Raw genomic sequence first — 23,442 nt, forward strand, 5'->3', positions numbered from 1 at the left:
GACGTTCTAATAATCGTTTTAAGGAAAAATATACTGCTGAGTAATAGTATCTTTTCTTCACAATCAAGTTATTATACTAATAATATTACTATTGTCGCGTTGTTCATAACTACAATAGTTTATAATAATTGTGATGTGAATTTTTATTACAGAAATTAATACGTAAAGTAATCACACAGAAATTTAAGTCATTCACCAGATGCACAATTATAAAAAATAAATGCTAATAATTAGAATAACCATAATTGTTTTACATTTAATACAGACATCTCATTTTAGGTTACAATAATTGTATGTAACCATATATGTTCAATCTAACTACCTAATGTCAAACAAAAGAACAAAAAGACAAAAACAGACATATTGAGGAAACATGCAAAGGTTTTTCTGATGCATTGTAAACGTGTTAATGACCATTTAGTCAATGTTGGTAGCTTGGTTGAAAGAGTAGGATCTGAGGTGGAGAAAAAGAAAGGTATAATATACTGCTACTGCTACAACCATTTCTGATTTTATGCACAATCCATTGCACCTTCCAAATTGTCAAAGATCAAATCATCTCCATCAATTTCTCATGTTTTACAAACTGTAAATTCCATAATGGTACTTTTAAGGTGTTGATTTATAGATTTTAATTAATCACAGCCACTCAATTACCATTTCTCATTTCTCTCTATTTCTTTATTTGCTTTTTTCTTTAGAATCTTATCATTTTGTAAGTTCCATTGAACATTTTCAATTATGATCATTTGAAGAACAACAACAAAAAGGCACAAGAACCTGGTCAACAAAGCAAGGTCATCCTTTCCCTGTCTTCCCCAAAGCCATGCAAACCAACTGAGGTTTCAACCCCTCAAAAGCACAAGACTCAGAACATTCCAATCACCTTTCACAAGTTATCAAGCCATTTCAAAGAACATTACTTGTATTGTATCAATTTTCAAAGTTAACGAGTAGATGCCATCTCCAGGAAAAATACATGGAGCATAACTTACACTGGCTTGCATTTCAATGACAGAAAGTTTCTGCAGACAATTGCATTCACATAGAAAATGAGGATTATTTTCAATATTGAACTAGCCTCAGGTACCGTCAGATACATTTGCTGAATCAACATTCATGGGTTGGGGATTCTTGTAGTCACTAATCTCATCCTTGTAACGTTTTTTATCTTCACGTGCTTTTGCCTCGTATGGTTCCTTCTCTTCCACTGAGCATTCAACAGGTGAAACAATATACAGTTTAGTTAATAAACATATGTAATAAAGCTCAGATGACGAATTAGACATGGTGGAATGGAACTGCATAAAATTAAAAATTGGCAACATTGCATACCTGACATTTTTTTCCATTTCTCTCCAAGTACTCTTCCCACATCCGTAAATGAGATTCCAGGGTTAGTTTTCTTGAGATTCTGTCAAAAAGTTAAAATACTTTCAGGAAATATTATATAAAGAGAACTCAACTTATATAAACCCCTGCTTGACCAGTTAACCGTTTCATGTAGATTTTGTGAATTCTTAAATTAAAAAAAATAAAATCAAGGGTATATAATATCATTTCATAACAAATTCTCACTTTCCTCTTCTTTACAATCAAACACATATTCATTCAAATTTTCTACTTATTTTTTCTCTCTCCCCACTCTATTTCACTTCATTCAAACAACCCCACTATTAATTCATGTCTCACATACTTCTTTTCTCTTCCACTCTTTCTTTCACATCATCCAGACTGATACACTATACAAGAGAGAGAGAGACATTGAACTAAAACCATGTGTTACTAAGACAACATATAGATGTTTTATTTATATTGAGAAAAAGGAATCAATACAATAAGTAGAGGAGATTTGATATCCTCTAATAAAAAAACATGCTCTAATAATATATATATATATATAAAATCTAGATATTCTTAATTATATAAGATGTATTCCTTAATTTTATAATTATAACATAGACAAAAAGGCTATGAGTTTTTTAATAGGCACTAGTAGGAGAAAAATATAAGTAAAAATAAATTTAGGTTTTTCATAAGTTAAAAATAATTTATACATAAACCAATTTATAAAAACTCTTTTATATTGTTTTTCTCACAAAAAAATTAACTTATGCATAAAACTTATTTCATTTTTCCTTCTAAAAATACTAATGCAGAAGTTTGTGTAATTAGCATGCACATTGCCATTGTAATCTGTGAACCCCAAACTCTGAGGCTGGGCAGCAGCTATCATAAGTTTGGTGATAAAAATTCCCACCACCCACATCCGAAACCATACCAGCACCGATGTATAAGACTGGGAACAGAACATACCTCTCTTTCCAATTTAGAAAAGAACATAAAACCAGACATTGCCCTCTTGGGTGCATTTGGGTCTTTCTTCTTCTTCTGTTTTTTCTTTTTTCCATCTTCATCATCTTTTGATTTCTTTTTAGAAGTAGATGCCTTAGGAGGCAGGTCCTTCTTTATTTCCTTCTTGGCAGGCTTCTGAAAATTTGCAATCATTAAGGTATCAGACACACCATAGATTTAAGAGTAGAGAAGTACTACTAAGATAACAAAGGCAAAAAAGAAAATCAGGTGCCTCTTTCTCATCGCCACTTTTACTGGCATCAGAATCGTCTGCCCCAGAATCATCAGTAGGAGAACCTTCATCATCCTTGTCAGCAACAAAATCTGAATCCTGTAGACATTTTCCACAGTTTAATTAATACAGAAACAAGACTAGAAAAACCCTGCCACATTAAGCTCCCAAAGACTAAAGTTGAGAAGCTTGCGAACACAAGAAATAGACACTTAAAATAGGCGAAAGGTCAGCTGCAAAATAAGCTCAAGAATAGCAAAAACTAAAATGTAAGCTCCGAATTCACTGAAGATTTTCATGCACCAACTATAATCAGAAGTTGGTCAGCACAAATAAATGTTGCCTCCTTGATTTCTAAAACTAGAACACAAATTTTCTAAACGCTACACATGAACTAAAGATAAGTGATTTAAAATATCTGTTCGATCACCTCCTCATCACTTTCATCGTCACCAGCTGCATTTTTTATGCGCTCAAGATGTGGATCAACAGCATCGTCATCGTCATTCTCGAGAACCTTCTTTATACCAGCAGTAGGTTGACCATCTCCTAAGTTCATAATTTTCAAGCCCTTTGAACTGCATGTTCAGGTATAAAACAGTTGATTATACTTTATAAAACGGTTAATCCTACGTAAAATTTGGCAATGAGCTATTATTTACCTAATAAATTCATACAAATTGTGGTACTCATTTCTCTGAATATTACGGAAGAGATGCTCTTGTTCAGATTTTAGTCTGATAAGAAGGTCAAAATAATGCATATTGGAACCACCAGCAGCATGCCTCTCGAATTCCACATAGTCAATCTAATAGGAAAGGAGAAAAGAAGTAAAACCTCATTGTTTAAATATCAGATGCTATCAACCAGAAATTGATATGTGGTGGTCAGCAAGCACAATCCATTATACCTCTTCATGAAGAATAAGAGTAGGAGGCTTAGGTAGAAAGAAGAAGCTCTTCTCAAGGGGATACAGAATTCCATCTTCAGCTTTCAAAGATGATTTCACAGCATAGCCATCCTGACAACTCCTAAATTTTCCAGGCTTAGTGACTTTGGCACCAGACAAGCCACGTAATATTGTAGTGAACACTTCATGAATAAGTCCCTGGTTGTGAATTGAAAATGAAACACGTCAGCTACTGCATCATGTGATATGCATGACCAACAATTAATAAATTCTCAAATCATGTGATTAATCCTTCAAGAACAGTATCTCAGGGGTTTATATATGGACATATGAATCAATTATGAACAGTTTTAAGCGATACCTTATAAGACAGCTCTAACTTGTCCTTGTACTTTGTGTTATAAAGATCTTCATTCATTGTCAATTCACTTTGGACAACATAATCAGATTCAAACTATGTAGAAATGAGCAAAACAATGTCAAATTCATAAACAAATAGAATGCACATCATATAAATTAGCAAACCATGAACCATTGAGAAGCAGCAATTACCTGCATCACAATATGAGGGTACAAAGTTTGTCCCTTCCGAATAGGGGGATCAAGACTAATAATGACGAAGGTATGTGGTTGATTAGACTACACATACATAAGAGAAATCGTCACTACACTTAACAAGTCCAAATTTAAATACATGGCTGGCTAATGTAATTGAAATTTTACTGGTCACTTAAATATGAAAACAAATATCAGTCGAATGAAAGTACAGAATAAGGAAATGAACCTTAGGAAGTAAAAATAGGCGAACTACACTGCTGTATTGGATTTTGAAATCATTAGCCTGTCCCTGAAGTCGCAAGAATGACATGTGTAACTCAACAATGTATCGTCCTCTACATAAAAGAACAAAGTTTTACTATTAATACTTAATTGGAAGAACAACAATACAAGTGGAATAAACTATGAGAAGCCAAAAGCCCAAAAATACTTGAATATATGTATATGCCTTTAAATACATTACCTTGGTGTAAGGATCGCAATACTCTCAAATGTAACAACAGCATCTTCACCTCCAGCACCAACATCAGCCATAGACATTATTCTGCTGCGGAAAACCTGATGCAGAAAAGATAAAATGTCATTTAACTTAGAAGTTAATATAAGACTGGATCTTTTATTTCCACAAAGAAACTCACCTCAGCAGGAGGAGTTTTTTCATCGCCAACAAACTGGGTGTTGGAACTTGGTATATGGAAACTTATCTCCATCAGTGAATCTTTCTGATAACATAAAAAGGAATAGACCATAAAAACAATGCACAATCATTGAAAATTAATATGTTAAAATGCATGAAAATGTAGATAAACCTCATTAGCTCCAGTTGTGTCATCCACGTGAAACTCCAAGATCACATCATTCTTCCCTTGAAGCTGTGTTTGGGAGACATCTGCAAGCGACACCTCAAAAGCTTGCTTTGAACCAACCATGAAAGCCAACATATTTCCTGAAATGGAAACAGAAACATAAAAGTCCAGTATAACTGTAGAAATGTTCAAGTCAGTTTTATCATTATCAAACAAGTTGCCCAACATAAAGACAAACTATTTGATTACAAAAGAAAACAAGAATGAGATAAAGTTACCATCACCACCCAAACACTACACATACATAAAACAACTTTCCTATCTTAACAGCTTTTTTACACTCAGAATTGCACTTACTATGATTACCAAAGTGGAGGGAGTGGCGCCTAAATCCATTTGACACTTACAGCATGTTTGGGACAGTTTTTTGTCATCATTTTCAGTTGTTTTTATGAAAAATAATTTGTTTATAAAATATGTTTGGGTCACTTTTCCACAAATTTACCCTAACAAAAACTGGTTCTAACTATAACAGTTTATAGCACTGAAGGATTATGGAAATAATTTAATTTTCACCATTGTTAACACAGCCTTAGAGTATAACAAAAAGAAAATGACCAACTGCAAATTGGGGAGAAAAAAAATAGCACCACAGCACATAAGTTTTCAGCCTTTATTCATATATGGAAAACATCCAGCACTATACAAGATAACTCCTCCAAATAAAAATTGGATGATATCAACTGAATTTCTTTGAAATTAGGATAGGAGAGTTTTATCCTTTACTAAAAATTTTACATACCATTTCTTCATGGGGTGCTACTGAATCAAACAGAATACAATGTCAAATTAACTTTTTTTTCCCACACACTAAATTATCAAATTTACAGCAAGTAAGGATGACAGAGATGTTTAAGATATATGTGACAAATCATGAGAAGAATATCAATTACAACAAATAAGTCAGTTCACTTAATATAGCAAACCATTTAGATCAACTTCTCCCCAATTACGTCCGCTAACAGAGAGTTGCTTCTCCCGTACTGTTATTCCACAAGTGTTTTGGAAAAAGTTGGTCAAACTTACAACATCCTGCAAAAATGTATAAAATTACCACATAAGAACGAATATTGATAGCAACTGAAGTCCAAGTCCTCAGTATTTATATCTGTCAAAGGGCTAAAGCACCATAATATAAGAAAAACCTAACCAAAGTTATGAATTCATTTTTATGCACATCCAAAGTAACTGCACATTTTTGCACATCCTACTTAACTACACATCGGGAGGGGTAGAGGGAGTAACCTGCTCACGAAAACCAGTGAACTTGTAGTACAATCCATCTTTAATTTGAACACCAAGTTGGTTAGTCTTTGGAACCTTCATCCATGTCACCCCCTCTATATCGGATGTATCAACTTCAATTAATTTACCACCGCCCTGTCTCTTCCATACTATTCCTCCAGAGTGTATTTTTATCTGTCCTGGATTCTGCAACCTCACAACAGGAGAAGAAGTGTCATACATCTCAACTGCAAATTTCAGTCTCATTCACAAATTCAGTAAAAAAAAATCAATTCTTCGACTCTAATTGCTATTAGCTTTGAATTAAAAAAGCAACTAATTGTAAAAACTTGACATGAAACATGCAGTACAACTGAGTAAGGCCATGCAGATTCAGTCTCTTCCTACCTATACTAAACAAATACTTATTACATCACACCAAATCAAATAACTTTTTACTGTAGAAGATAGAAAAAATTGGAACAAAAACAACTCACTCGATTTCATCATACTATACCAAGATTGTATCCAAACAGACCCATATTGAGAATAGAGATAATATGGAAATGAAAAGGTTATAAATCATTCAACTCCGCCAGTTGTTTAAACAATAAAATGAAATATTTGTTCCATTTCATTCTAAAACATCCGAACAATGCAATGGTATTTTTATTTCATTCCAAGACACCCATTCTGTTCCAACTAATTCCATTCTATTCTATACCACTATTCAAACTTCAAAAGTAATCATAGATTCCTGAAAATATTTTTTATAAACCAAACATTGAAAACATGCATGCCCGAGCTCTTATTTTCGGAAATACTTTTTTCACAACTTTTACCAAACACGTTGCATTCTCAAACTCACATTCGGGGAAGTCTCTTTTTACAACACTCGCTAATTCAAACACATGCATAGATTCATGGAAATATTTTCTTATAAATTCAACCATACACACGGAAAAGAGCAGCAAAACTAAGATTAGAGGGTTTACAGTGCCTCCACGGCCTCCGAGAGTGATATTGTTGAATTGATGACCGTCCGTCATGGCTGAAAATCAAGGACAATGACAAAATTCACAAAGGAAAACACGGCTTTATCCGTACATGCATAGCCACATCAGAACCACCATGTGAGTGAGAGAAATAGCTGAAAAAACAAAACTGAATAGAAAATCAATGAAGAAATGAAAATGTAATAGCGAAGACGCAAAATTGCTCACAATCTTCACGAAGGAGAGAACTAGGTTTGTTTCTCCTTCTTCCAATCAGAAATTTGTTACAATGGAGTGAGACGCGGAACACGCCATCAGCAATAAGACCCGAACCAAGTTCTTCAATTCTTATAACTTTTCTATCATATTTTTTTTAATAATTTCAAAATTAATATTTATATTCACTTCAATAAATTATATATTATTATTTATGTTATATGAATTAAATTCAGATATACTTATTTTTTATCGGTAATTTTTTTTTTACTTAATTGTAAATAATGATAAAATATGTAACTAATTTTTTTGACAAATCAACATCATCATAAGTAAAAAGAATAAAAAGGCAACATATATTTATTTATTCTGAATTACAAAATTAGGTGAATTTGGAAGCCACTGCGGTTCCCACACCAACAACAACAGCAAAAACGCACAGCAGAGAAACCACACGAGCCCTAGCGAAGAGCGCGTTCAACTGCTTCGCGGTTTGGAGCGTGAGCGTGAGGATCTGCAACCGCCCTTGCTCCTCCATCTTCCTGAAGAAGTGAATCGGCTTCAGCGCGCGCCGCAGCATGAACGCCACCGAGAACGGAAACGCGAACGCCACAAGGCTCTGCACGGAGACCTCCGTCACGGGGTCCGATTTCGTCTGGTACGTGACCCACGCGCCGAGAGTGAGGTGAACCAGACCCATGGCGGCGAGGGCGTGGCTCAGCCTGTACATGTTCCTCATCATGGTTTCCAGAACCACGCGCGTCTCGGCCGCGAGTGGGGAGAGGTCTCGTTCCACTGTGGGGCCTTCGATCTCCTGGTGCTTGAAGTTTGGGTTTTGGCTTGGGTATGGGCTTTGGGCTTGGGGTGGGCCTGGGGCGGGCTTGCGGTCTTCATTGGAGTCCGAAGCAGAGGAAAATTGGTTTGATGAGAGAAAGCTGAAGGGTTTGAAAATTGGAAAATTAGGGTTTTGGGAAAACGAAGTGGTTGAAGAAGATGAAGAAAAACCATGGGGTTTTCGGAGCGAGGAGGTTAAGGTTAACCTTAGTCTTCGCGAAATTATGGCGGCCATTAGCGTACGAAGGAAGATGAATCTAGCGAAGGGGAAAATTGAAAAAGAAAATGTGTTTCTGGTCTTCTCAATATTTTTTCTTCCTTCTTCTATGTTCAACAAGGAGAAAAATTGTAGCAAGTGGGTTAATTAAATTTTAAAAATGTTTAAAATTACTGAAAATGAGTTTGTGAGAAACCTTTTAATTAATAAAAAATAAAAACTAACTGAAAATTCTTCTTCTATGTTTTGATTTCATAATAATTAAAACTTAAAACTTAATTAAGATTTTTTCATTGTGGTAAAAATTACAAAATATAATAAAAGAATCTCTTTTTTCACCTCCATAAATTTTTCGATTCTATGTTAATTGGATTCATAATTCTGTTTTGAATTATATAGTTTAAATAAATAATTTTGAATTATGTAATCTAAAAGTTATTTATTATGTAAAAAAAAATTAAATTGTAAAAAGTGCAGAAGACACTTTCAAATTCGAAAGTCTATTATAAGGGTGCCACGAGAACCAATGGGGTGCAGAAAGAATTAGCAAGTGGGGGTAGAAGCAAGAGAGAGGAAAAACAAAGAGATGATACACAATTTTGTTTAGGGTTACTTTTGTCTTTTACACACTCTTGAGAAGTGCAAAGGAAATCATGAGGTGCAAAAAACACAAGGCATGAGCCTTATTCTCTCCCATTGACCCAAAGGGTAAGTATCCACATCTTGACTCAGAAAAAGTTTACATAGCTTAATTTTAAAGACTTTTTTTTCTATTATTTCTATTATATATTTTTTATTATTGGTTAATCTTGGTTAAGTGTAAAAGGTTTATATATTTCTATTATATATTTTTTATTTAATGTATAATATTTAACATAAAAAAAAACTTTTTTTTAATAATAAAAAAAGAAAATTTAATTTCTCATTGCTAATATAACATGAGAATCATATATTTTAGTATATAATGCTTCTTTCAATAAATATTAAAATCTTTTAATATAGTAATATATATATATATACCAAAAGTTTAAGATAACATTAAAAATAATATTAGAAATTGAAATTGTATAATAATATAAGAATTATATATTAAGTTAACATTATTATTTTTAATTTTTAAACATATAGTATATATAAATTAATAATCAATTTTATTGTAATTTAATTTTACATATTTTAAATAGTCAATTAGTTAAAAATTATGATAAATTGAAAATGAAAATACAAAAAAATACAAAAAATTAGTAGATTATTTTTTAAATATATATTTCTCTTTCTCTTAATAAATGTATAAAAACTAACGTTCAACAAATTTGTCACTTTCTGTTGACAGTTATTGTTAACTTGTCTTTAAGTAAATCTTAAATAAAATTCAATCATAATAATAACTTGGTACTAGACTAACGTTAAGCACAAGTTATTAAATACTAAATAATGAATAACTAAATTACCTTAAACATTTTACCAATTAAATCTATTTTAGATAACTTTTTTATCATTTAATTACAATTAATAAATTACCCAAAACTCCTAAACATTATTGATATATAGTAACCTTAAAATTGTAAATACTTATTTGGCATTTTCAACTTCTCTCTCTATTTTTATTTTGTTTCATATCATCAACTACATTTATTATTATTTTTAGAACATATAAAATTTGGAATCTTCCACTAAAAAAAATCATTAAAAAAAATTAATTTTAGAGTCTAAAATAATTAGTTATTATATTACTAGTTTAAATTCATTTTATAAATTAAAATATTATTTATATTTAAATTAATTATCAAAGTTTTAACTACTAATATTTTAGATTCTAATATAGACTAATTTAGAACATGAGTAATTATTAACTAAAACCTTATTAACTAATAATTAGATACCAATTTAAAAATTATTTTATAAATTTTTATTAATAATAGAGACTATTTTAAATATCAATAATTTTTAGTTTTTAAAATAATCTTTAATCTAATTAATTATTTATTATTATTATTTAATAATTGTACTCTCCACCGAACATTTTCCTAAACCCAAATCATGAACATAAAAGGTGTGGCAATTAGGTAAAGTATGTGATCATGATAATAGAAAAAAGAAAGAAAGAAAAAAAAGCTAAAACATGTACAATAATGAATAATTAAAGTTCACAAGTGTCACTTTCAATTACAACTTTTTTCTGTGCATAGAAAAATTGAATCTGTAGCAGTAATCAGAGCAAGAAAGGTTTGAGAAAATGGAAGAAAGAAAAAGGAAGAGTGTGTGTGACAGGAGGTACAGGTTTTATTGGTTCATGGATTATCAAGACCCTCCTTCAAGATGGTTACTCTGTTAACACCACTGTGAGAAACAATCCAGGTAACACAAAAGCTTCTCACATGCTAAACATTTATAGAATCAGAACATTCTCCTTCTTTTTATTATAAGCTTTTCATGTTATAGGATTTCAAATCAAATGCTACACTGTTCTTAGTTGTTTCCTGAACTTAATTTGACCATATATATTGAATATTCATATTGATTCCCAGATACCCTTTTGGTGTGGGTTCATACTAGACATTGCTGCTTGAAGGGTGGGAATTTTTTTACTTGTTTTTGGCATTTAGTTTCAATGATTTGTGCATAAGCTGTGTGTTGAAATTGATGTTTAAATGATTGTGGTGTGTTTCTGATATGGTGGTCCTTTTGGAATTGCCAAAGAAACAACATTCTTGGTTGATTTGAGTAAGATTGCCCCCAATGGAAAAAAGAACAGCACTCTTAATCTCTCTAAATGTTCTTTATTTGATTTAGTTTGCAATTTGATTCACTGAACCAAAACTGCAATTTTGATGTTTAAAACAAAGAACACAAGAAGGATCTTAGCTTTCTCACCGGCTTACCAGGAGCATCTCAAAGGCTACAAATTCTGAGTGCTGATCTCAGCAATCCAGAAAGCTTCAATGCAGTCATTGAAGGATGTGTTGGAGTTTTCCATGTTGCTACCCCAGTTGACTTTGAACTAAGAGAACCAGAAGAAGTAGTGACCAAAAGATCCATTGATGGTGCACTTGGCATTTTGAAGGCATGCCTGAATTGCAAGACTGTGAAACGAGTTGTTTACACCTCTAGTGCCTCTGCTGTGGTTCATGGTGGCACAGAAGAACAACAAGTGATGGATGAAAGCTCTTGGACTGATGTGGATCTTCTTAGAACTTCAAAGGCATTTGGTTGGAGTTATGCAGTTTCAAAGACATTGACAGAGAAGGCAGTGCTTGAATTTGGAGAACAAAATGGATTGGAAGTTGTGACTCTGATTCCAACTTTTGTTTTTGGACCCTTCATTTGTCCAAAGCTTCCTGGCTCAGTTCAAGCTTCATTGAAATTCTCATTTGGTCAGTGATGCAATTTGATTATCCTATTTTCTACCATTTATCGTGTAACAGATAGTTAAGAAAATGTAAATATATAGAAAGAAATTTACACAGGAGAAAAAAGTGGATTTGATTCCTTGCTTGAGACACCAATGGTGCATGTGGATGATGTGGCTAGAGCACATATATTTCTGCTGGAGAATCCTAATTCAAAAGGGAGGTATAATTGTTCAAAATGTTTGGTTACTTATGAAAGGATCTCTGAAATTGTTTCTGCCAAATACCAAGAATTTAAGCCAGAGACAGTAGAGTGAGTTTCTGTTGAACTTCATGTTGTGACACATTTGACAGTTCTTCTTGATTTGAGCATTTGGTTTTTCTTTGATTTCATTGCAACAAGTGTTTGGTTTATTTTTTTTATTTATTGTAGATGTTTCAACAAAATAAAAGGTGTGAAGATACCAGATTTATCATCAAAGAAGCTCATAGATGCTGGATTTGTGTTCAAGTATGGAATTGAGGAGATGCTTGATGATGCAATCCAATGCTGCAAGGAAAAAGGGTTACCTCTTAAGTAATTTGTACCCTTATTTATGTAATATATGAGGATGGTTATTCATAAAGTGGGACAAAAATTATCTCATTTGAAAAAGTTTTTTTTTTACATTATGCTTTTGTTTTTGGAATTATAATACTGTGAAGTTCAGTTACATTTATGTATATGACGCTCCTACGATAAGTATCAGTGAAATGTCAAATTCAATAAATAATTTTTTGATATCTGACAATTATAGCACGCTTCCAACACAATTTTAAAAAGGATAAATATAGTGATTTTCTAAAAACTTAAATTCTTTTGAACTAGGCGTGAGAAACATTTCTATGCTACAAAGAAAAAATTCAGACATACTTGTTTACAAAAATCTTGATTGTCAATTTATATAATTCATAATTATATAATATATAAACATCATATTCTACATTATAGAGATTACACATGTTAAAGTGTTTCATGTCGTGTCGAAGTGTTTGTGTCGTGTCCAGTGTCCATGTATGTCTTTACATAATTATAATATCATCTATGTAAATTGTTTTAATTTTGATTGACGTTGTTATTTTTGTCTAAAAAATTTATTTTATTATAATGGTTCTAGATAATTTTTTAACTAAGAATAAGTTTAATTACTTAATTATGTAGCTTGCTAGTTGAGTTGTAAGAAAAATTTTCAAAAAATTGCCCTTTGTCTCTTGAAGAAAAATACATGATGGTAGCAGAAAGAGCAATACATATGAGCAGAGTTCAATACAATGTTTATCTTGATCAAATTATCTCTCGTTTGCAATATGCTACTTATCAACCTCCAAGAAAAAAAAAGATAAAGTTTTATTGAAAGTCATATTAAAATATATTAAAAATTATAGAGTAATTATAAAAGTACATAAATTTTAGAAGAAATTTTTGTTGCTTAAGTGTAATTTTAGTTCATCTAAAAAAATTTGTTGTCCCACTACTTTTGTAATGCTTTATTTAAATATTTTAAAAAAATAGTTATCAGAACTATTTATAGAACTCTGTTTTAAAATTAGAATTGAAGTAAATTTTACATATTGCAGAGGGAAAATAAATATTTTATCTTAAATGTTATTATTTCAGTGATATAAACTTTGGGATATTTGGCATCTCATGTCGTTTTCTGTTGCAAGTGGCAATGACAACAATCCAACATTATCATCATTCTTTGCTATCAGAAACAGAATATTTCTGAACTCTTAAGAAGAACACACTTTCTGCCACTGGTTACTTCCCTCTTTCATTTCTTACTTTTGCCACGAAAAATCAAAAGGGTGAATCTGAATGGTATTTTTCTCTCTCAGTTTCTCTCAAAGCCCACTTTTTTGCAAGCCATCATTTCAGCTCAAGTGCTGCTCACAGTCTCAGAATAAAGCAGGCACATCCCATGTTCAAACAAATAAAAGGTGTCTGAGATGCAACACCCTTTACTCAGATCAAGATAATTCTCCTCTTTCTTGCTCCTTCCATGGCCACACCAATGGTATGTAACATCTAAATCACTTTCTGTTAAAGATCCTACATCGATTAGAGATTCATACATTTCATTCTTTATAAGTGGATGCAAACCTCATCTCATAAGCCGGTTTTATGAGATTGAGTTAGGCTTAAAGTTCACTTCTTAATATGGTATAAAGCCATTTTTCGAGTCTATTTTAGCGATTGTTTGTTGAGTTTATCCGATCACCCGCTATCGGACAGTTATTATACCATCCATGTTGTGTTCTAGAATTATCATAGATTTAACATAATCATTATTACCTGTGTAATGTTGTAGGAGATAAAGGTCTATTTTCATTGGCTCCACCACACCAAGGAATTGATGGGGATTGGAGTGAAAAATCTGGAGTAATTGTGTACAAATGGAATGAGATGAATAACAGACCAAACACTGGCCGTGCCAATTGGAAGAAAAGATGGAGTTGCTGTGCCGAGTATGATGAGAATGCCCCACCTTGTAGACGTGGCTGCCATGTTTCCTATGATGATGGTTTTACCTTGTATTAGCTACCACACTTCTAATTTTGAATGATACATCCTTTTTCTTTGTTACTACAATTCTTGTTTTGGTTCCTATCAGATCTAATACCAATAATTAGACAAGCAGGTTAAGAGACAAACTTGTGAAATTAATATTTGTCCTTGAGTCGCTATGGTGTGTATATTCTTCGGTCTTCGAGGTGTCGGTTTTTAATAGTTCTTGGTCGTCGGTCTTTAATAGTTCTTGGTCGTCGGTCTTTGATCAAGGAGAAACATTTATAAAAGGTTTTCCGACACTTGAGTCAGTGTTTGGTATTCGGTGGTTGAGAATAATAAATACTACTAAATGCGTATATTTACCTTGTTCATTTGCTTTGTTTTGGAACATGTATTTATATGTGTTGGTGGGTATGATTTGATACGAATTATCGAGTCAATCTTAATATTAAGGAAGGATTCCGTATACTTAAATTATGCCTAATCAATCAACTTAAGTGATGATTCGACTTAATTTTCCAAGTTGTACTAAAGGTTTTGGTCATGCTGGCTATGTATGGTACAATATATGTAATATATGTAGTATAACCAATTTTATGAGTTAGTTTCACAAATAATGGAATTTCCTTTGTTTCTATATTTGTTCTGTTTTTTTCTCAGTTGAATTTGTATTCAATTCACTTCACACCCCGGTGTAACTATATTCAAGGCTATAAAAACAGATTTTGAGGCTCTTTTAGGATTGATGATTATTAGCTTAAACAACTACTTATGATGTTGTCTCATTACATGGATAAGCACCCTATTATACAAAAACAAAAAGCTACACAATGCAACTACCTTACAGGTAACCCTTTTCTTGGCAGCATTCAATTGCATCATCAATCATTTTCTCTACTCCATAGTTGAACACGAATCCTGCATCTATTAGCTTCTTTGAACATAAATCTCGTATCTTGATACCTTCAACTTGTTTCAACGAGCTACAAGAAGAAATTACCAAATACTCATTGCAGTGAGATCAAAGAAAACTTGTGTACTCAAATGAGGAATGAATGACAAGTGTGTAACCACTTTAAAAGCAAGAACTCACTCTAAGTTTGGTGGTTGAACTTTTGGGTATTTGGCATAAACAAGTTCAGACATCCTTTCATAAGTCACCAAGCATTGTGAACAATTATACCTCCCTTTTGCATTAGACTGTTCCAGCAGAAATATATGTGCTCTAGCCACATCCTCCACATGCACCATTGGCGTCTCAAGTATCAAACCAAACGGTCCTTTCCTGCCTACATAAATATGAATCACTTCAAGAATGGTCAAACCTTTATACAGAATATCAAACCTCACACATCAACTCTAGTGCTACCCGACAAAAATACATCATGTAACCAATCTCATATAAACCAAAGGATTAAGTCACTAGTCAAAGTAAAAGAAAAAAACAAAGTATGACTTGAGAAAAAAGATCTGAGAAAAAACATAAGTATCTCGATATTACAAATAATACAACTTTAGCATCTGACATTAACAACTAGTAAACATTTCTTTTGATGAAATTGACAAGTTCCCATGTTAAAGTTATCTTGATCAGGTGTTTACATATTGTCTTTGAGCTTGATTTCTGTTCAATGTTGAATTGTTTATGGCATCTTTAGTATTGTGTTTCAGTTTTGAAGTCATGACAATTAAAATTGCTGTCACATACCAAAAGCAAAATTCAGTGTAGCATGGACTGAGCTAGGAAGCTTTGAACAAATGAAGGGTCCAAAAACAAAAGTGGGAGTTAGTGTCACAACATCCAATTCATTCTGTTCTCCAAATTCAAGCACTGTCTTTTCTGTCAAAGTCTTTGAAACCGCATATGACCAACCAAATGGTTTTGAAGCTCTGAGATAATCCACATCGCTCCAAGAACATTCATCCATCATTTCTTCTTTGCCATTGAAAATCACAGCAGAGACACTAGAGGTGTAAACAACTCTTTTCACAGTCTTGGAATTGAGGCATGCCTTCAAAATACCAAGTGCTCCATCAATGGATCTTTTGGTCACTACTTCTTCTGGTTCTCTTAGTTCAAAGTCAACTGGGGTAGCAACATGGAAAACTCCACTACACCCTTCAATGGCTGCACCAAAACTTTCTGGATTGTTCAGATCAGCACTCAGAATTTGAAGCCTCTGCGATGCTCCAGGTAAGCTCTTAAGAAAGCTAACATCTTTCCTGTGTTCTACTTTATATCAAAGTAAACAATATTGTAAATTTTGCTTTCACTAATCACAAAACTTTGTGCATGTTGGGGTAATATGAAACTGGAACATGTTACAGATGCAAGAATCTTGTAAAACACAAACAAAAGTTACAGAACCCCACACTTTCAGCTAAAAAACCATATGGTCCAATTAAATGCACAAATTGAATAGCAATAGTAGTAAAAATACACCCTCTTTTCTTGATTAAAGTTTGATAAAAACTATAAAAGGATCAGTTAAGATATGAGATGAAACCAACCAAGTATTCTGATCTTCAACAAATTCCAAGCAATATTAAAAAGCAGATTCAAAAGAGTGTTTCAGAGCATTTTTTTTCATTCTGAAAATGTTCATAGAAAACAGATGGGGTTGCTTTTGCTACCTGAGTTGTGTCTCACAGTTGTGTTGACAGAATAACCATCTTGAAGGAGTCTCTTGACTAACCATGAACCAATAAAACCTGTTCCTCCTGTAACACAAACTCTTCCTTTGCTTTCTTCCATTTTCTGATGCTTTTTCTCTTCATCTAACCACAGTTGGTTCATATGCAATTACTTGATAAACACTACCATAGTGATTGATGACTATGTTAGTGTGAGAAAAAGAATAGATAAAATAGATAAAATGAATGAAGTGTGAGACAAAGAATTAATAAAATAAATAAATATAAATAATAAATACCTTATTTCTCTTATAAAAATGTACTTAATTTGATTAAAACTCTCTTAATTTCTCTCTTTCTCTCTCATCCTTCTCTCTTCTTTCCACCCCACTAATCTATTTATAATCATTTTTCTTTATCATGTAATAGAAAACCCACTAATCTATTTATAATCATTTTTCTTTGTCATGTAATAGAAAATATATAGAGTAAATCTTATCTCTATTAAGAGATAAGATTCATCATCATACCTCTATTGAACACATTTTATATTTGTCATAATTTGACACAAAGTAAGAAGAATATCTCAACCATTGTATGACTTTTTTTTTTTCTTTTTTTTAACTTAGTTTTTTTTATTGATAAAAATAAATAAATATATTCTATTTAAGGATGATGCAACCCTTATACTAATCACTCCACTCTTTTGAATACAATGTACCCATATAAAACCTCCAATAACCACCTTAAAAACCTTGTTCCAGCTTTTGTCACTAACTTTTTGGTACATATTGTGTGCAAAAAGTTGGTTATCTTTCTTAGTGAAATCTTTTGCTTATAGAAGAAAAAACACTATACACTGTCGTATATATGCATGAACACACTCAATCCAAAGAAGGTACACTTTAATGTAATAACCCTTTTCAGAGGCAAAGAAGCCCTATGTCATTTTGCTTTTTCAGCTATTACTTCAATATTTTAATAAGATCTAAACAATATATTCATTTACTTTCTTCCACATCACTTCCAAATTATTTTTTTATACAACCATGCAATTAATGAGAACTAATTTATTATATTATGTTTCAATATTTTTAAACTGAAAATCACAAAATAAATAAGATATAATATTCAATAATAATTTTTTATTAATAAAAATTAATAACATTAAAATAAAGTATTTAAGGGATGTTACAATTTCTATATAAAACAAAACCTAATAATTTCTTACATTAATCACATTAAAACACAATTTTGACTAACCAAGACTTTAATTTACCAAGGACTTCAACTTAGAATACCAAAAAAATTAAATATATTTTAAAGACTGAAAGAAGTCTTAATAATTTTTTACCACATTCAATTTAGTTTCTTATATGAAAAAAAAAACACTACAAAGAAAATCAATACAACAAAATTAATAAATGGTAACCAAATTTAGAAAAAAATAACTAATTACTATATTAATTAAATTAAATACTAATTTAGAGACTAAAAAATTATCCATATCTAAAGTGATTTCTATTATTAAACAATTGTACTAATTTTTAATATATATATATATATATATATATATAAAGTATTAACATTAAAAATAACTAAAAAATAGTGTTAGCTAAAATCCCAAACAAGTTAACATAATTTTAATTAGATATAAAATTTAGGGAGTGTTCGATAGAAAAAAAAGAAATATAAGAAAAAGAAGCAGGTAGTTAGGTAAAGAAAATAATAGAAATAATAAAAGTTGTTTGGGAGAAGAGAAATAAAATAAAAATTATTTTTTATATTATTTGATTTTAAAGAATGTTGTTATTATTTTGATTGATATTGGATATTTAATTATTATTACTAACTTTATTATTATTATTATAAGGAAACAAAAAGTTGTTACATAAACCTAAAACAAGGAATGGAAGTAACCATATTCATTTATGGAAGGTTTACAACACAACTTTCACTTATTTGATCACTTTTGTGCACAACTCTTTTATGGTATGTTTCACATAATTTATGTAAAACATTTTCCTACATTTTGTCTCTACTAAACCATGCATTTTCTCTCATTTTTACTTTTTTTTCTTCCCTCTATTTCACCATTAACAAACTACATTTAGATGTAATATCATCAAAACTAATAACATTGTTGAATCAAAATTAGTTACCTATTATATTTTCATTTTTGTCATAACTGATGTTGGTTTTTCAATATATGTAACCATACATCTTAATACTCAGAAAAAAATAACCATGCTTATATCAGAACTTCTTCCTGGGCTTGATGCTGCTATTGCAAGTTCTTAATGTGCTAATATTCATAAAATAGCTATCTTAGTAGAGCAGAAAAAATTGTGTATACACTACTAAAAAAATTATTAAATAAAAATCAATTTTAGAGATTAAAAATAATTAATTGTTATATTAACTAAATTAGTTACTATTTTAAAAATTAAAAAAATTATTAATTTTTAAATTAGTTTTTATTATTGATAAATAATTTTTAAATTGGTATCTAATCAACTACCAATGACTTAATTACCAATTATTTAGATTCTAAATTTAGTAGAAAAAATCTTGATAGCTAATTAAATATCAAATTAGAAATTATTTATCAATAATAGAAATTAATTTAGAAACTCATTTTTTTTTAATTTCTAAAATAATATATAATTTAATTAATATAGTATCTAATTTAATCAATACAATAACTAATTTAATCAATATAATAACTAACTATTTTTTATCTTTAAAATTAGTTTTTATTAAATGATTTTTTTTTACAGTAAAATCAGATGCAAATTTACACACAAAAGAAAAAACATATTCCAAGAAAGTTTTACATTATCGTGGTGATTTTTGTTATTTGGAATTCTACACAAACCCTAGATGCTAAAAGCTAAAATGTGGATTTATATATATGTATATTCTGAAGATTGGTGTATTAACTATGTTTAAGCATGGCACACCATAAAGAAAAAAAGGAGTGAGAGAGGATCATAATGAAAATAGTAGATACTGCTAATTAAAATGAAGGTAGCAACCCACATAATTATGGAAAACTGAAGCTGAAAAGATGAAAAATAGGTCAATTCAACTACACAGTCTATTACAAGCATGTATGTGAAACTGAGGAATATAACAGTTCATCCTTTTATATGTTTTTCTAAGTTTCATGTTGAATTTTCTCCATCATGTTCAATTTCAGAAGCTGCTTCATCTTCTTCTTGCAAGCAATCAATGCCAAAAGCACCATGGCCATAGCCAAAGGCCTTGACATGGTCTTTTAGGGACCTTTTGTGTTTGAAATCAGAGCCACATAAACAATACCATATTTTGCCACAGTTCTTCTCATGTGTTCTCCAATCACCTTTCACTGCAAATGCTTTGCCACACTTTCTGCACATGTAGGGTTTTATGCCGTGCTTTCTCTTGTAATGTGTTTGAAGAGTTCTGAAATCCTTCAGAGGCCTTGCTCTTGGGTGGTCAATGTTGTGCTTGCAACCTGGTGCACAACAAAAGCATGGAAGCCTTAACATGGCTGTTGGTTGTGTTCCTTTCAGAGAATCAGGCCCCTTTCTGTATTGAGATCCATGTCCCCACATATGCATCTGAAAATCAACTCATTAATGAAACAGAACTAAAGCAGTTATAGCAGATGATAAATCTATTAAAAGATTGATGTATGTAGCAGATGATAGATGTATAGTTGAGATATCAAGTTGCATAAGATTGATGTATGTAGCAGATGATAGATGTATAGTTGAGATATCAAGTTGCATAAGATTGATGTATCTTATTGATGTATGTAGCAGATGATAGATGTATAGTTGAGATATCAATTTGCATAGTAATATGCAAAAGATTGATGTATGTATTGAGAATTATTGTTCAAATTAACCAATGTTTCTTGTTTATTAATATCTTTAGAGTACAATTTCTACTCTAAATGGTATATAAAAGTGTTTATAGTTTATTTATACATGGGTTAGAGGAGCCTTTACTTAAAATAGTAATGTTTTTTGCATGTAAATAACAAAATGAGTATATATGCTCCAGAATGAAATAGTGTTCTGGTGTGAACCTTAGATTAGGCATGTGAAATTTATAATTAAAGATTCTAATTTGCTTCCATTTACTTCATATACAGCAACAAATTCTAAACCAATTTGTTTGCAGAAAGAGAAATTAAGGTGCATGCATGTACAATATTTGGGTTTTAGTGAACATATACATAGATGTATATATGAATTTGAGGATTGATTAATTTTTTATAAAGATTCAAACACCTCAAAAAATATGATTTTAATTTATTTTTGCATTCTGATAAAAAAAATCAGTTTCATCTGTGGAAAGTAATTCATCATAGAAACCATCTAGTGATTATATCATGAAATTGAAGGAATTACAAAATTTAAAAGGCAAGAAGAAGCAACATGGCTTATTAATTCATTTCTAATTTTGCTGAATAAGATGACAAATCAGTACTAACTCAAAAGTACTAAACCCTAAATTCAAAGTACAAATCAGTACTAATTCTTTTATATATGAATTGGAATATGTGAAATATTTTTTTTTATTCATTTTATTTTTTATTGATAGAAAAAATTAACTCAAAGTTTGTACCCTTTTGTATAACTTATTCAGATTTCAAGATATGTTTTCTTAATTATACTTAAATTATACATCAGGAGTGTGAGGGACTGGCACTTCATTAAGACATGTGATGAGGAAATGAACTCATAACAACAAGTGAATGAATAACAATTTTTTTAATTTTTTTTTTTTTTACTGTTTTGCAGTGCTTTGAAAAGGGTGTGGTAAGTTCACAGGCTTTTGACGAGGAACATCTGAGTCCTGAGAGAAGCATTGATATTAATAATTTGTTTTTACTTTCCATTCATTTGCACTTTGCAGTCTGGCGCAGCACAACGTTCTAGGCGACATAAAAGCAGAAGCAAAGAGGTTTCCAAGTTTTCAAAGAAAACAAAAAATTAATTAAGGTACTGAGATCGAGACCAAATAGTGTTGTTGTTCATCAGAAACAAAGAACAAAAAACAAAACAAGACCATGCAAAAGGGCTGCACACAGGAACACAAAAATGATGAACCACACAAGGAGGGGCCTATCTCATCTGATTCAATCTCAAAAATCATTGAAGAAATTGGAAAGAAACCAAGGACATTTTATGATGAACATAGTAAAAGAAATGATGAAAGTACAGTTGTATTTGTTTTTTCTTTTCCATTTTAATAATAGATATGTGAAAACACATGATTGCTGTTGTTAGATGATTGTTTTTGTTTGTTGTTTAGATGTGTTAACTTAGCTGAAAATTTACATGACAATGTTTAACATCAAAGTTTTTATACAACATACCTGAAGATTATTGTATCTGTTGAAGGTTTTTGAGCACACAGGACATGGGAACTGTGTAGGACCAATGAGAATCTGTGAAGGGGTGGGAATCCAATACTGACCCTTGTTCAATCTTTCCAAAGGGTGTTCAGAAACTATGTTCACTTCCTCTTTCTCACCCATTTCCCTACAAGTTGAGGACACCCTAGATGACCCCAGATCAGAAGAAGTATCCATTCTTGGAAGCCCTATGTGTAGGGCAACAGTCACAGTTTCTTGATCACCATCTTCACCACTCTCATGCTTCTTCTCCTCTTCTTTCTCTTCCACAACACATGGTGAGGCTTCATCATTTTCACCTGTGAGGCTTATCTTGTTGATGAGAGGAAGGGCCTCTCTGAGAGGAGGAGATGAAGGAGGAGGAGGATATGAATATGAATATGAATATGAAGATGAAGATGAAGATGATTCTCCTTGTAATTGAATTCCAAATCTGTTGTTTGAGTAATTGGGAAGAGGGTAGGATTGAGAAGAGGAGGAAGAAGAAGGGTAGTGAGGGTGGAGGAGCATGAAGTTGAACCATTCATGGAACAAATTGGACTTAGGATCTGTCATGGTGAATGATGTTTGATGTGTGAGAAATTAAGGAACAATTTGGTGATATATAAGACTATACATGAGAGTGTGTGTGTGTGAGAGAGAGAGAGAGAAAGAGAGAGAGAAATGTGGATGTTATGTGGTTGAATTGAGAGGCATATAAGTAAGTATGAAGGTAAAAGGATTAGAAAGCCAAAGTGTGTGGAAAGTCAAGAAATTACCCCCTGCAAGGCAATTAAAGGCGAAAGGGAAAGGCAAAGGTAGAGTCAGAGATTAGACTTGCAGTTTGTCTCCCAAGAGAGATAGAGTTTGTGTTTGTTACAACACCACACACACACACAAACACACACAAAAGAGTTCACAAAAGGGAGAAGAAGAACACACACAAACTTTCTATTGCTACCATTTTTAACTCTAACCAAACATTCACCCCCATTCAATCAAATCAAACCAAACCATGTTGTAAAAACAAGACACTTTTCAACACTTTTTCTAATGCATCCTTGTCATTAATGAAATATGATGCTTTAAAAATCCTGTTATATATAAA

At 31.6% G+C, this 23,442-nt stretch overlaps 5 protein-coding genes and 1 pseudogene across 8 annotated transcripts; 2 read left to right on the forward strand and 4 right to left on the reverse strand.

Annotated features, from left to right (window-relative positions):
* Positions 1 to 907: 907 nt before the first annotated feature.
* Positions 908 to 7,500, reverse strand: LOC137819416 (FACT complex subunit SSRP1). Of its 3 annotated transcripts, none has more exons than XM_068623268.2 (17): positions 7,369 to 7,500; positions 7,141 to 7,196; positions 6,167 to 6,352; positions 5,848 to 5,953; positions 4,865 to 5,001; positions 4,694 to 4,777; positions 4,519 to 4,613; positions 4,282 to 4,390; positions 4,050 to 4,136; positions 3,859 to 3,951; positions 3,498 to 3,695; positions 3,250 to 3,395; positions 3,018 to 3,165; positions 2,588 to 2,686; positions 2,317 to 2,490; positions 1,336 to 1,414; positions 908 to 1,210 (listed from the first exon to the last, which is right to left on the reverse strand). In XM_068623268.2, the coding sequence occupies exons 2-17, from the start codon at positions 7,192 to 7,194 to the stop codon at positions 1,083 to 1,085; spliced, it is 1,923 nt and encodes a 640-aa protein (XP_068479369.1). In that variant the 5' UTR covers positions 7,195 to 7,196; positions 7,369 to 7,500; the 3' UTR covers positions 908 to 1,082. The 3 variants fall into 3 exon arrangements, with proteins under 3 accessions (XP_068479369.1, XP_068479376.1, XP_068479385.1); XM_068623275.2 differs by having other exon boundaries at positions 7,141 to 7,295; positions 7,369 to 7,491; XM_068623284.2 differs by having other exon boundaries at positions 7,141 to 7,240; positions 7,369 to 7,486.
* Positions 7,501 to 7,689: 189 nt separating this feature from the next.
* Positions 7,690 to 8,926, reverse strand: LOC137819436 (uncharacterized). The gene has a single exon (XM_068623295.2). The coding sequence runs from the start codon at positions 8,423 to 8,425 to the stop codon at positions 7,739 to 7,741; it is 687 nt and encodes a 228-aa protein (XP_068479396.1). The 5' UTR covers positions 8,426 to 8,926; the 3' UTR covers positions 7,690 to 7,738.
* A 1,679-nt stretch (positions 8,927 to 10,605) lies between these two features.
* On the forward strand, positions 10,606 to 12,470 carry LOC137820020 (vestitone reductase; the record flags this gene model as incomplete). Its single annotated transcript, XM_068623791.2, has 4 exons — positions 10,606 to 10,765; positions 11,254 to 11,781; positions 11,875 to 12,070; positions 12,191 to 12,470. Coding segments are annotated over 4 exons (1,032 nt in total), but the record flags the coding sequence as incomplete, so codon positions are not given.
* A 1,001-nt stretch (positions 12,471 to 13,471) lies between these two features.
* On the forward strand, positions 13,472 to 14,389 carry LOC137820036 (uncharacterized). The gene is made up of 2 exons (XM_090297532.1): positions 13,472 to 13,814; positions 14,109 to 14,389. The coding sequence occupies exons 1-2, from the start codon at positions 13,616 to 13,618 to the stop codon at positions 14,336 to 14,338; spliced, it is 429 nt and encodes a 142-aa protein (XP_090153658.1). The 5' UTR covers positions 13,472 to 13,615; the 3' UTR covers positions 14,339 to 14,389.
* Positions 14,390 to 15,019: 630 nt separating this feature from the next.
* On the reverse strand, positions 15,020 to 17,359 carry LOC137820027 (vestitone reductase-like; annotated as a pseudogene). The gene is made up of 5 exons (XR_016517568.1): positions 17,242 to 17,359; positions 16,943 to 17,125; positions 16,017 to 16,538; positions 15,402 to 15,597; positions 15,020 to 15,291 (listed from the first exon to the last, which is right to left on the reverse strand). The product of XR_016517568.1 is annotated as a vestitone reductase-like (transcript).
* Positions 17,360 to 19,923: 2,564 nt separating this feature from the next.
* Positions 19,924 to 23,042, reverse strand: LOC137823671 (zinc finger protein WIP2). The gene is made up of 2 exons (XM_068628897.2): positions 22,317 to 23,042; positions 19,924 to 20,547 (listed from the first exon to the last, which is right to left on the reverse strand). The coding sequence occupies exons 1-2, from the start codon at positions 22,908 to 22,910 to the stop codon at positions 20,110 to 20,112; spliced, it is 1,032 nt and encodes a 343-aa protein (XP_068484998.1). The 5' UTR covers positions 22,911 to 23,042; the 3' UTR covers positions 19,924 to 20,109.
* Between the last annotated feature and the right edge of the window lie 400 nt (positions 23,043 to 23,442).

The sequence above is a fragment of the Phaseolus vulgaris genome, chromosome 11, assembly GCF_051622355.1.
Source record: "Phaseolus vulgaris cultivar YP4 chromosome 11, ASM5162235v1, whole genome shotgun sequence".
Taxonomy (NCBI): domain Eukaryota; kingdom Viridiplantae; phylum Streptophyta; class Magnoliopsida; order Fabales; family Fabaceae; genus Phaseolus; species Phaseolus vulgaris.

What these genes read in the sequence shown, in the direction of transcription:
- LOC137819416 (XM_068623268.2), bottom strand. Translation starts at nt 7,194, where the DNA reads ATGACGGACGGTCATCAATTCAACAATATCACTCTCGGAGGCCGTGGA. An exon ending in AAAGTGGCGATGAGAAAGAG is followed by an intron (nt 2,491 to 2,587) that starts GCACCTGATTTT and finishes GCAAATTTTCAG; the next exon opens with AAGCCTGCCAAGAAGGAAAT. An exon ending in TTTCTAAATTGGAAAGAGAG is followed by an intron (nt 1,415 to 2,316) that starts GTATGTTCTGTT and finishes ACTTTTTGACAG; the next exon opens with AATCTCAAGAAAACTAACCC.
- LOC137820036 (XM_090297532.1), top strand. Translation starts at nt 13,616, where the DNA reads ATGGTATTTTTCTCTCTCAGTTTCTCTCAAAGCCCACTTTTTTGCAAG. An exon ending in CTTCCATGGCCACACCAATG is followed by an intron (nt 13,815 to 14,108) that starts GTATGTAACATC and finishes GTAATGTTGTAG; the next exon opens with GAGATAAAGGTCTATTTTCA.
- LOC137823671 (XM_068628897.2), bottom strand. Translation starts at nt 22,910, where the DNA reads ATGACAGATCCTAAGTCCAATTTGTTCCATGAATGGTTCAACTTCATG. An exon ending in ACAGATACAATAATCTTCAG is followed by an intron (nt 20,548 to 22,316) that starts GTATGTTGTATA and finishes GTTGATTTTCAG; the next exon opens with ATGCATATGTGGGGACATGG.
- LOC137819436 (XM_068623295.2), bottom strand. Translation starts at nt 8,425, where the DNA reads ATGGCCGCCATAATTTCGCGAAGACTAAGGTTAACCTTAACCTCCTCG.